The 12138-nt window shown below is 47.7% G+C and overlaps 1 protein-coding gene across 1 annotated transcript in view; it reads left to right on the top strand.

Annotated features, from left to right (window-relative positions):
• SDK1 (sidekick cell adhesion molecule 1) overlaps positions 1-12138 on the top strand; it is a 474538-nt gene that overhangs the window by 432659 nt on the left and 29741 nt on the right. The window contains exons 36-38 of the mRNA XM_056866585.1: positions 4576-4691; positions 6660-6846; positions 8364-8501. Coding sequence (XP_056722563.1) covers positions 4576-4691; positions 6660-6846; positions 8364-8501 — 441 coding nt within the window. The remainder of the gene's footprint in view (positions 1-4575; positions 4692-6659; positions 6847-8363; positions 8502-12138) is intronic.

Below are 12138 nucleotides of genomic sequence, written 5' to 3' on the forward strand. Positions count from 1 at the left end.
CAGATTTTGGAGTGCGGCCCAGGGGGAAGGTGTTAAAATGGATTTCATTCAGCCCCCACCCCACCCCGTACCTTTCTGGCCAGAGGCCCATCATTGAGGCAGCCGCCAATCCTAGCACATGCCATTCTGTTTTTACTTTACAGCCTACTTTACTTGCAAAGTCCCCAAGAACCCGAGTAGATGTGCGCTTCTGGGTTTCACCTGCCAGCCTACGCATAAAGATAGAGCAAGCTATCTGCCTTTGCAAGCCAACCAGTACGGGAGGAAAATTGGATGGCACGAAAGGCAGCTTTAATTTGCAAGGAAACCAGGATGCAGAAAATAACGTCCCGACTTCCAGCCCTTTCCTTATGCTGTAACTCCCCCCCCCCATTTCTCCCAGTGGGACCAGAGCCAGCGCAGCTCCGTCTGTGGGCGTACTCTGTGTCAACAGGCCGGTGGTGTTTTAATCATTGTGTTGTCTGGATCCGGCTCTGAGCGAGGGTGGCTGATACACACCGGTGCAAATGCCAGCATCCATCACTAAGGAGAGGCACAAAAGCGTAGCATTCTCTCTCTCTCTGTCTCTCTCTCTCAGAGAGAATTTGGAGGATTAGAAATGTGTAGCATAGGCATGCAGCATAATCCTGATGTTTAGAACTGTGGGTGTAGCTCCTGCCAGCGCGCCTGGACTGCTGGGGCAGAGGAGCAGATGGGGTAGTTGCCTTCCGGGATGTGGGGTGGGGAAGAGGCTGTGGCGTGGTCTGCAGTGGAGCGATGGAATCTGATCTGGAGAACCAGGTTTGATCCCCCACTCCTCCACATGAGCAGCAGAGGCTAATATGGTGAACTGGATTTGTTTCCCCACTCCTACACATGAAGCCAGCAGGGTGACATTGGGCTAGTCACACTCTCTCAGCCCCACCTACCTCACAGGGTGTCTGTTGTGCAGAGGGGAAGGGACGGTGATTGTAAGCTGGTTTCAGTCTCCTTTAAATGGTAGAGAAAGTCAGCATATAAAAACCAACTCTTCTTCTTCCTCAGAACTTCACCAGGCCTGAAACCCACCTTGCTCCAGAGAGTGAATTTAGAGCATAATGCAGGTGTCCCCAGCCATCCTGTAAAACAAAGTCTGCCTAGTAAATGTCAGGATGTGACGTCACCCCATGGGTCAGGAATGACCCGGTGCTTGCACGGGGGACCTTTACCTTTACTTTTACTTTTATGTGGGTCTTGGTGCTGCTGATCTCCAGATCCTAATTACTCTGCTTGGGCCCATTCACGAGAACTGAATGTTACCATCAATATGGGGGTGGGGGGTGTGATATTGTAACTTCCCTTAAGAACATCATGCTTCCTTTATTTTTCATTGACATTTATCAAAAGGGAGGGAATGTATTTACCGAGAAAGTATATTTGGAAGAAACTGAACCATACTGAAGGCACAGAAAGAAAACAATGCAACAGAAGCAAGCTGCAAGATGCGCACCCCAAGAATCTCGTGGAGATTATTTAAGAGAACTCGCAGAGATAAAGCTAGATACCCTCAGCTCTGAAAAGTTTCCACTTGGTATTTGGTTGGATTTACTTCTGCACTGCCTCGCAGCACATCATAGACTTTGTTGCTGCGTGGGTTAAGGGGGCTAGGTCCCTCTTAGACTTTCCAAAAATTCCTCCCTTATCTCAAGGCTACGCCTGCCCCAGAGTTAGCAGCAGAGCCTGGCTCAGAAGGTGTCTCGAGCACAACACTGTGCTTTTTCTTGTAGCTCCCCTGCCTTGGAGTTAAGACCTGGAGCTGCAAAAAAAAAAAAAGTGCCTTCTGCTTTTTAGCCAGCCCGAGCAAATTCCAGTTTGGATTGGCTGGTCAACACAGGAGGATGACGTTCAGTCCCGGTCAGCACTAAGTCGCCTGTCAGTTCATACTTCTGGGGACAAGAACCTCTTGGTTGAGAACCTGGTTCCCCCTTGTAGTGAGTGAACCATTTGAAGATGAAGAGTAAAAGAAGAAGAGGCATTATTGTCTTTTGGGACCTGACAAACGTGCACCCGACATTGAGCCCATGTGTATGTGTGATTCACAACATGTACACATGGGGGTGGGTTTTCCTGTATTGTGCTTCTGAGTCCCTTCAACAGAAGACATTTACCAGCAGAAGGGTCTTCCAGGGGAGGAACGGCAATGGAACGACATGGGGTCCAACCCCCCATCACGTATGTGCTCAGGGATACCTGGCTGGCGTCAGATTGCTATATGAAGCCTCATCTTTGGGGGCACAATCGCCTCTCGTGAAATCTTGGAGTGAACGTTGCCTAATTTCACATTTTGGCACAAGGGGAACAGCCATGGGTTGTTTCTGTTTCCAGTGTGACACAAAAACAAGGAGCCGGCTATCGACTGTTCTGCTTTCGTTGAAATCCACGAGAGATCCCAGCTTGATGGGTTCTCTTGAGCAGATGGCCTTGGTTTGCGCTCTGAAAAGCTCCTTGCCCTCCCTGTTCATGGCTAGCATATCTGACGTGAAAAGAGACAGCCTGCAGTCATTAAAAGGGTAGCAGTCGTCATCATAGTAGAAGTAATAGTCATAAAAACAATAGCAACAATAGTAAGAGCTAGCTCAGTTTTGCCTTTCAATTTTGCTTAATTGCATGGCAGTCATTTCAGATTGGAGTTATTGGCGACAAACATGCAGGCAAAACAAATCCCGCTCACACACACGCATTATTTATGTCGCGGATTGTTAATGCAGCTCTTAAAATTCCTCCAGTTAGTTGTGATTGAATTGTTTCTTCTTTTTCTTCTTCTGCAACTCCTGTCTCTCTCCTCCCCCCCAGCCCCCCTTTTTTTGGGTGTGGGATTCTGTCGCTTAATGGAGCGGTAAATAAGAATTTCTGATAATGAGCCCAAGCATCTGTCACAACAACCTGGCGCTGGTTATTAACATTTCCATTAACGGCAGGGTGGGCAGCGATAATATGGAAACCGCACAGTTAGAACAAAATAAATAGTTGGTGTCAGGCTGAGTGGGTGTTAATTACTATTTTATTTTATAACCCCGGAGAGGAAGAGAGCAAAAAAAATAATAATATATGGCTTATGAAGGTCATTTTGTGTGTGTTTTATATATATATATATATTCGCAGGAGGAGCAGATAACCTGGACTGTCTTCCTTGGGTAGCAAATGTTTGATAGCTTTGATTTGCAGTCTGTTAAATGGGCACAGACCACCAAGGCGGTGCTGCCAAGGACCATGGCCAGAGATTATTACAATGCCATCTGCAGGCAAGGAAAGGGGTGGCTTGAGGGGAGGGGCCCTGGCCCAGCGACGGAGCACCTGGTTGTAGTCGATGGGAAAGACCAGGGCCTGAGATCCGGGAGAGCCGCTGCCAGTCAGAGTAGACAAGAGCCGGCTGGACGGAGCAAGGGGCTGACTCAGTAGGCGTCATCACTTTATGTGCACTTTTGGCTGCCTTCCTGAAGCACGTCTGAGTTATGCATCCCCAAAATGTGTCTCTGTTCATCAGCCCCTCGACCTATTCTCTGTGTGTCGGGCACATAGCGAAAAGGTGCAGGCTGATGCACAGGAAGATGATCCCTTTGGGCGCACAGGGTGAGTCGCTGCTCCGAAAAGGAAAACAATCCACTTAGCCACTTGGAAGTTATTGCTCAAATGTCCTGGAGCAAAACAGCATCCAGCTAGGACTTGGAATAAGATCACGCGCACATATACTGTTTCCTCCCTTTAAGAGCTTAGGGATGGTTGAGGCATGGGAGCTGGCATCTTCTGGGCCATGGGATTTGTTAAGCTACTGCTGGCACAGCTAGCCAGTATGGGCAAGGTATCATCTACTGTTGGGGAGATGTTTCTGACCTCGGCAGAGGGGTGCAACTGAGGCTTGAATCTCATGGAGGTGGTCAGCATGTGTTAGCAGCACTGTGCCACTTTGGAAGGCCGGTGAGAACTTCCCCCTGAAAAGTGAACACAGAAAAGATGCACATTGGGGACAGGGCTAGACTAGCAGTCCTCTCCCTGACCTGCTAGCTTTCTGCGTGCGGAGAATTCTTTTGCTTTGTTCTGCATGGAGGACCACTCAGTCATGTGATTTTCCTGCCTGGAGCTTGCCAGCTCTGGGTTGGTTAAAGCTGGACATTTGGGGGTGAAGCCTGGTGAGGGCGAAGTTTGGGGAGGGGAGGGGCTTCAGCATGATACAATGCCGTAGAGTCCACCCTCTGAAGCAGCCATTTTCTCCAGGGGAACTGATCTGTGTCATTTGGAGATCAGCTGTAATTGCAGGAGATCCCCAGGCTTTGTCTGGAGGTTGGCAACCCTACCAATGTGCAAGTAGTTGGGGGGGGTCCCTACTCCCTTAAACCTCAAGGCAGACAAAGGGAAACAGAAATGGGAAAGGAGAACGAAGCAGACAGAATCTTTTGGAGGCTGGAGTGAGGTGGAAGAATTTGTGATAGGTGTCGGCAGCCTCTGGGAAAGAGAGCTGATGTATTCACACCAATGCCTGTGTTTCCCCCCGGCCTGTTTCCACCTGGCTCTCGCATCCACTTCTAATCCTCCTTCTTTTTCCCTGTCTTCTTTCTCAAGCGCCAGCAATGCCCCCCCAGAACGTCCAGATAAACGCACTTTCTGCCAGTCAGCTGGAAGTCACTTGGGAACCGCCTCCTGTTGACAGTCAGAACGGGAACATACAAGGCTACAAGGCAAGCCACTGTGTTTGTGCATGTATTTGTGTGTATGTGCACATCTTACCCCACTGTCGCAAACTTTTCAAATGTGTTAACCCTTCCTTCCTGCTTCAGACAGAAATAGAATCAGAAACGGGAGCCAGAGTGGTGTAGTGGTTAAGAGCGGTGGACTCTAATCTGGAGAACTGGGTTTGATTCCCCACTCCTCCATGTGAAGCCTGCTGGGTGACCTTGGGCTAGTCACAGTTCTCTCCAAACTCTCTCAGCCCCACCAACCATACAAGTTGTCTGCTGTGGGGAGAGGAAAGGAAGGTAATTGTAAGCCGGTTTGAGACACCTTAAAGGTAGAGAAAATTGGGGTATAAAAACCAATTGTCCTTCCTCAGCTGGGAGGATTTGCTTTATGCCCAGTATTTTCCTTGCATGGGTATAATAGCAAATGTGCTCATGTATGAAGATCACACAGGTGATAATTTAACTGTGAGCATGCGTAGGAAAGCCCTGATAGACAGTTGGACTCTAACAAATGTTGTTTGCCCCAAATTTGCACACAATAGAATCCACGTTGGGAGTCCGCCCCTCCCTTCTACATCCTCTTGGGAGGAAGAATATCATGTGTGAAGTGACCCCCAGCCAAGAGTGTCATAATTTCCACTCGGGGGGCTTGGCTGGAGTCTCCGAGGGGATGTTCCCCAAGGGGGTCGCACAATGGCACGGGAGGTACGAGAGCGCGGGGTGGGGAATCCAACCTCTCACCAAAGGGCATTAACTGCATCATAAAACGACAAGAGATGGTTCTATTTGCAGCGGCCTCTTATCAGAAAGTTACAAAGATCATTCGAAAGATAATAATTAAAGATAATTGCAGATCTATTCGAGTTATGTTTTTCCATATACTAACGGTTGCTAGAACAAATTTTGCGAGATATTGGAAAAGCAATAAATTCCCTGATTTAAATAATTGGCTTGATAAGGTTAAAGAAACCTCTGCTTTAATTAAGTTGACGTATTATAACAATGACAAAAATATGGAAGAACTGGACACTCGCTGGAATTTAACAATTTCAGGGATGGAAAAAAACACTACAATGTGTAAATCGCAGAGAGGGAGTGATGTAATAATCATGTGGATTTTAGAAAAATAGAGTATTGCTTGGTTCACTGTTATGGGTATTTTAGTTATATTAGTAGCAAGGGTTTTAGTTTCTTTTCAAGAATTTGTATTATGAGTATTTTAGTAATGTTATATTTCCATTTTCTTTTATTGTTATATTCTCATTCTCTCTTAATAAAATTTAAAAAATAAATAACGGTAATTGCAGATCAGCTGAGGTCAACCCAGCAGACAGAGGCGGATCAGATTCCCTTCCCTGTGAATTGTAGATGAGGCTCGGCCTCAACGGCTTTGCGCTCTTGTAGAACCAGGACGCTGGGCTGGTGGGCGGGGCCACTGTCCTCGCAAGGCCAGCCGTCTGTCTGACGCCCATCGCCTTCCCTCGTGCGCTCGAGCCACAGTCGGAGAAAAGCTAAGCCGGCCGAAATCGTCTGGTGTCGAGCTACGCTTTGTAACAATCCTGCTTTTGTTTGTGCACAGGCTGCCCGAAAGGCTTGGCTCGTTGCAGGCAGCCTCTTGGCTGGGCTCTGAGGTCGAGCTCCTGGCTTGCACGGGACGGAATTGATTAGCCATTATGCTTGTCAGGCCCAACCAGGCCCAGTGGAGGGTCCTGCTTGGGTGTAATTAGCATGTTAGCATTGCTGCTACAGAGCCAAGGGAGTGCTAGAGACAGAGTGGACCACGCAAGTGGCACAGTCCCTTCCCTGAGCCAAAGAAACACTGGACGGATGCAACCAAGGGAAGAGAGGCCAGGAAGTATTTTATAGAGCAGTGCGGATGAGTTCAGGGGAAAGGCAGAAAGCAGGGGAGGCGCAGCTGATGTTGATCGCTCGTGCTATACAGCCAAGCAACCTTTTTCTTTCGAGCAGGTCTACTACTGGGAGCCGGACAGCCGCAACGAGACAGAAAAAGTGAAGGTCCTTTTCCTCCCGGAGACCAGCATCCGGCTCAAGAATCTGACCAGCTACACCAAATATCTGGCTTGCATCTCTGCTTTCAACGCGGCGGGGGACGGCCCCAAGAGCAGCCCCTCGCAAGGCAGGACTCACCAGGCTGGTAAGAGCCCTCTCGCCCGCTTGCTAAAGCAGATCGAAGGCCCGAGTCCCACGTGCGGGAGTTGGAATAAGGGGGTAGAGGGCCGAGGGGGCCAAACGGGCAGTGCTGCTTCAGAGGACAGGTGGGGGAGTCCCATTTGGGAGTGGGAATCCATGTCAAAACAAAACAAAAACTCCTTGGAAAGAGAAAAGCCCAGTAAGCAAGAGGGGGCTGAAACTTTATCCTTGCCATGGCAGTTTTCTGTTTTCCTGGAATGGTTTCTGTAAAAGGATTAAGAGCACCAGCATCTTTTCCTTCTGAGGGTGCCCCTCTGGGGTTGGGGGGAGGTGGGCTTTTGGCAGGGGGTGGTTATTGGAAATGTAGCATGGGCCCTGTGATGGGCGTTTTGACTGCTAGGCGGCTTGCTTGCCTGGTGGGAAGGTAGCTCACATCATGCTCTGTCTTGATAGGGGGAGAGGCTGTGGCTCAGTGGCAGAGCCTCTTCTTGGCATGCAGAAGGTCCCAGGTTCAATCCCCGGCATCTCCAGTTAAAGGGACTAGGCAAGTAGGTGATGTGAAAGTCCTCTGCCTGAGACCCTGAAGAGCCGCTGCCGGTCTGAGTAGACAATACTGACTTTGATGGACCGAGGGTCTGGTTCAGTATAAGGCAGCTCCATGTATTCATGCATTTGTTCCAAGTTGGAATCTATCAACTGCAGTCAGAACAGGTGTGCTTCTGATAGTGCGCCGTGCTCCTTGTGTTCTAAGTAGAAAACAGACAAAGATGCACCTCTCTTATCAAATCAGAAGCATCAGGCACATGTATGAGGCCCAAGTCTCCTGAAGAACCCCAGACTTCGACCGGAATACTTGCGTGTCAAATTGAAATCCCGGTGCTTTGAGATGTCGTGGGCCCTTTTATTCCCTGGGCATGGGGGTCGTGTCACAGAAGCTGCCCTGGCCTGCTTCAGTTATCAGCCCATCTGTAGGTCTGGCAGCTCCCCACCACCACCCATCCACAGGGTGTTCTGATCAGGCCCTACTCTCATAACCATTGCCCAGGCTGAAACTGTCTGTAAACCCGGGCTCCCTTTTTGAACACGATGTGGGGTGAATTCCGACAGAGCAATCCCGTTCCGCCACTAGCCATAGCCTCTGCAAAGTCAGAGCTGCTTTGGCAGTGGGGCTTTTGGGAATGCTCGTTCTAAGGCATCCAAATACAGAAGTTAGCAAGAGTCTGGGGTTTTAAGATCTAAAGCGCCTGGCTTTTTAGATCTACAAAGCAGTTTCGCTAAGGTTGGGCAACTTAGATGAATAAAACAACGAAGCGCTCCTCGGGGACTGGCTGTGCAAATCAAAACTGATGCTACAGAGAGCAATGGGGACAGAATGGAAACGGAGGCGGATTCCTGCCCCAGGCCACTGTTCCCGTCTTGTGTCTAATGCCACCAATGCAGAGCCATTTTGCTGAACAAGAACGGATGCAAGCTAAGCGTTTATGTGGTTGTTCAAGAGTCTCTCCTTTGCCTGTCTTGCAGCCCCCAGTGCCCCCAGCTTCCTGGCCTTCTCCGAAATCACGTGCTCAATGCTCAATGTGTCGTGGGGGGAGCCGGCTGCAGCCAATGGCATCCTGCAGGGGTACCGGGTGATCTACGAGCCTCTCTCCCCAGTTCAGGGTAAGCAAAAGCCCGGGAAGAATTGGAATGGATGTATAGGAAGGAAACGGTACCAGGTGTTTGACCCGTGTAAAAACCTACTAATCCTTCTTATCCAGCTTAGCTGCATAGCTTTGCAGGTGTAGGCGGCAGGTTTCCAGTGATCTGATTAAGAGGTGATAGTTTTAGATGCTTGTCATGTTCAAATCTTCCTCTGTAGAAGGTGCAAGTAGTTTAATCTCTGTGTGTGTGTGTGTGTCTCTGTCATTTTGAAGGTTGGAATTGAATACAAATTATACTCAAGAAATATTTAGCTGTTGGGTTTCATTAATGATTAGCACTCTTTCTCTCTCTCACACACACACACACACGACTACAGTTTTCATCGTTCTTTGAGAAAGGCGTATCAAAAATGTGTGTTTAAATGCATAGTGTAGGTAGGGCCTAGCAAAGCTCTTGTTCCAAAGGAGGATTCATATGTATTTTACAGGGAGGGCCCGTTGCTCAGTGGTGGAGCATCTGTTTGGCATGCACAACACCCCAGGTTCAAATCCCTCCACTTAAAAGGACCAAGTGATGTGAAAGACCTCAGCCCTGGACCCTGGAGAGCCGCTGCCAGTCTGATGAGAAAATACTGACCTTGATGGACCAAGGTTCTGACTCAGTATCAGGCAGCTTCGTGTGTTGATGTGCTGTTGTTTCTTAGCTTGGGGAATAAAGTCTATTGGGTGACTTCAAATCTATTTTATTGGGTGACTTCAAATGTAAAGGTGCCTGAAGCCAAGATCCACCAGGTGGACCTAAGTATGTAGGAAGAAAGTGGTCCCTAATATATTTTGAACCCAGGCCTTGCTATACAGGAAGCAGACTCCAAATAACCTACCCTGCCTCTCTTTATAATTTTAGTTCACATATACCTGGGTTGTCCTTCGTTCCAAAGGTTCTTCAGAGAAAGGCCTCTGGAAGATGCTAGCCTCGTTTTCCTCTCTGCCCGCCCCCCTGTTCTCTTCTGCATCCCCGTTTTCAGCCACCTCCTCCTCCAGTCAGCGGCTTGGTGACCCCAGCTTTTCTTTCCGCCGGGCCTGTGCTTCCTTCACTCTCCAAGAGCATTTTTAATCAAGCCCAAGGTTTAATCTTGCCCCATCGACAGGGAGCCCCAACAGTGTGATTAATTTACCAAAATATCGGCAGAGAAAGAACAGATAGTCTGTCTGCCAGCGAAGGTAGAATCATTCTCACTGTAAATCTGAAAACGATTAAAAAGTGGGCTGGGCGACTTTAGGGAATGTGTTTAATGTTTATTTTATATTTCTGGTCTAGACGCTCAACTTTGATTTAATGACTTGCAAGCCACCGATTGCTGCCGATTCACAGGAGTGAAAGGGATCGATCACCAGTATTTGCTTCTAAATTCCCCCCCCCCCCCCAAATAAGGAAAAGAAGGAAACTGTCCTTAGGCCTTGAATTTCCACACCTTTTGTGCTGAAAAAAATCCCACTCCTAAACAAAACCTGGAGAATTAAAAAAGGGCTTTACCTTTCACCACCAGCAAGAGGGTGGACATGAAGAGCTATTCGTGATCATTTTTGTTAGGAGACATGGGGAGGGGACCGCAAGAGGTAGAGGGTATTTCTGGTTTGTTATCTGTCCTAGAAAGGCCTCTAAGAAGATGCTAGCTTAATTTTCCTCTCCGTTCACCACCCCCCATTCTCTTCTGCATCCCCTACTCAGAGAAGGTAGTCCCTAGGATGCGTCAACCCAACTTTCACTTAGAAGGAAGTTTTGGGAACCGAGTACTCTCACTTCTGGGTGCACTAAGCTGCTCATTTAAGGTAGTCTGGATTTCTTTTTCTTTTTTCCCCCTTTTCAGCAGCTGATCCAATTTCATACTTCGTGATACCAATTTAATCCTTACAGAGACAAGGAAGGGATTCTTCCTTTCCCTTTTAATACCTGCGCTTTCTACAGTTGACTGTGACTGTGTGACATGTCACAGGAAACGATTGCTCGTTCTGGAGTCCCAATCTCGAACTGTGTGGGGAGAGGATGGAAGACAAGTGGCACAGGAAGAATAATTTCTGTTTCCGAAAATGAGACACAGCACAGCAAGGTTGGGTTTACGATGCCAGGTCTATAGCTGGAGACCTTGAGCCTCCCTACCCATGAGGTCTTTTAAAGTGGCCCAAACATGTACTTTGGTCTACAAGACCACTGTGGGATCTGATCTGATCCGATTGTGCACTGGTCAGATCATTCTTTATCAGAACAAGAGGTTGCAAATGTAAGCCTTGTGTCAGGAGGAATGAGGAGCGCCAAACCAGCGTTGCATGGGCAAATCAGCAAGTTCTTCTCTCTGACTTCTGAGCCAGTTTTCAAAGGTGTTTTCTCTTTGTCTGTCTGTCTGTCTGTCTGTCTGTCTGTCTGTCTGTCTATCTATCTATCTATCTATCTATCTATCTATCTATCTATCTATCGTTTTCTGCTTCATGTGGGGAATTGCTCTTTGTTTCCAGTCCCCCAAAGTGTCTACTGTGATTTCTTTTCAGGTGCCTTTTACCTGCTGTCCCAATGAAGAGATAACCGAGCGGAGAGGTTTTCCCTCTTAACAGCAGTAGATACTAAGCCAATTCTGGAGCTGTTTTTCACAGCTCCCCCCCCCTTTTTTTTTTTTAATGGTGTTGAGAAATGCCAGCCATTTGGCGGTTTTCTTGGTCCCCAGATTTGTTTTCAGAGAAGCACGTTCATCCTCCCCTGGACATGACGGATGCCATCCAGTATAATTTTCTAACAGTGAGTCTTTTCTCCACTGAACAGTGATAGACATTTTGGAACTTAAAAGAGAAATTAGCAGGAAAATTTGGACTGAACGGCTTTCCGAACTTCTATCCTTGCTTAGATCTCACCAATAAAGAAGCTCAGATACATATCTTTTAATATACCTTACTCGTAAACTGAAGTGCTGAATGATAGTGTGAGAGATGCCATGTGTTCTGAGAAGTATACTCCTGCCAGCATCTGTTGGGTTCTAAATAAATGCCTAGATCATCCTAGGAAGAGAGCTGAGGCTCAAACTTCTCTGCAAGCAGCATGCAGCCATCACAAAGGGAAATGTAATATTAGAAGCTGTTTGAAAAGGGATGGAGAAGATAACGTCCCCAAAATTTATTCATCATAGGTTTAAAGCAGCAGATCAAACTATATTTAACAAAAGAAACAAGAAAGGTAATTAAAGAAAAAATTAACAGCGGAACACATGAAAGTGCCTTATACTGAGTCAGACCCTTGGTCTATCAAAGTCATCTTCTCTGAATGACAGCCGGCTCTCCAAGGTCTCAGGTAGAGGTCTTTCTCATCACCCAATCCTCTTTTTCACTGGGGATGCTGGGATTTGAACCTGGGGCTTTCTGCGTCCCAAGCAGATGATCTGCCAGTGAGCCATGCCCCCACCTCTAGCACTGAGCTCCAAAGCTAAAAATCCAGCCCCCGCAAGTATATTTAACAAAATATATGAATCCATATAGGAAAATAGAAAGAAATGTAATGGATAGTAGTGGATCCGGATAATTCTCTGATGAGATTGTTTTGTCTCTCAATAGTTCTCTTGTGCGTACATGGGTATGTCTTCCTCCCCTGCCAGTGGCTTGTCCCGCGACTGCAA

This window comes from Euleptes europaea, chromosome 21 (assembly GCF_029931775.1).
Source record: "Euleptes europaea isolate rEulEur1 chromosome 21, rEulEur1.hap1, whole genome shotgun sequence".
NCBI classification, from domain to species: Eukaryota; Metazoa; Chordata; class Lepidosauria; order Squamata; family Sphaerodactylidae; genus Euleptes; species Euleptes europaea.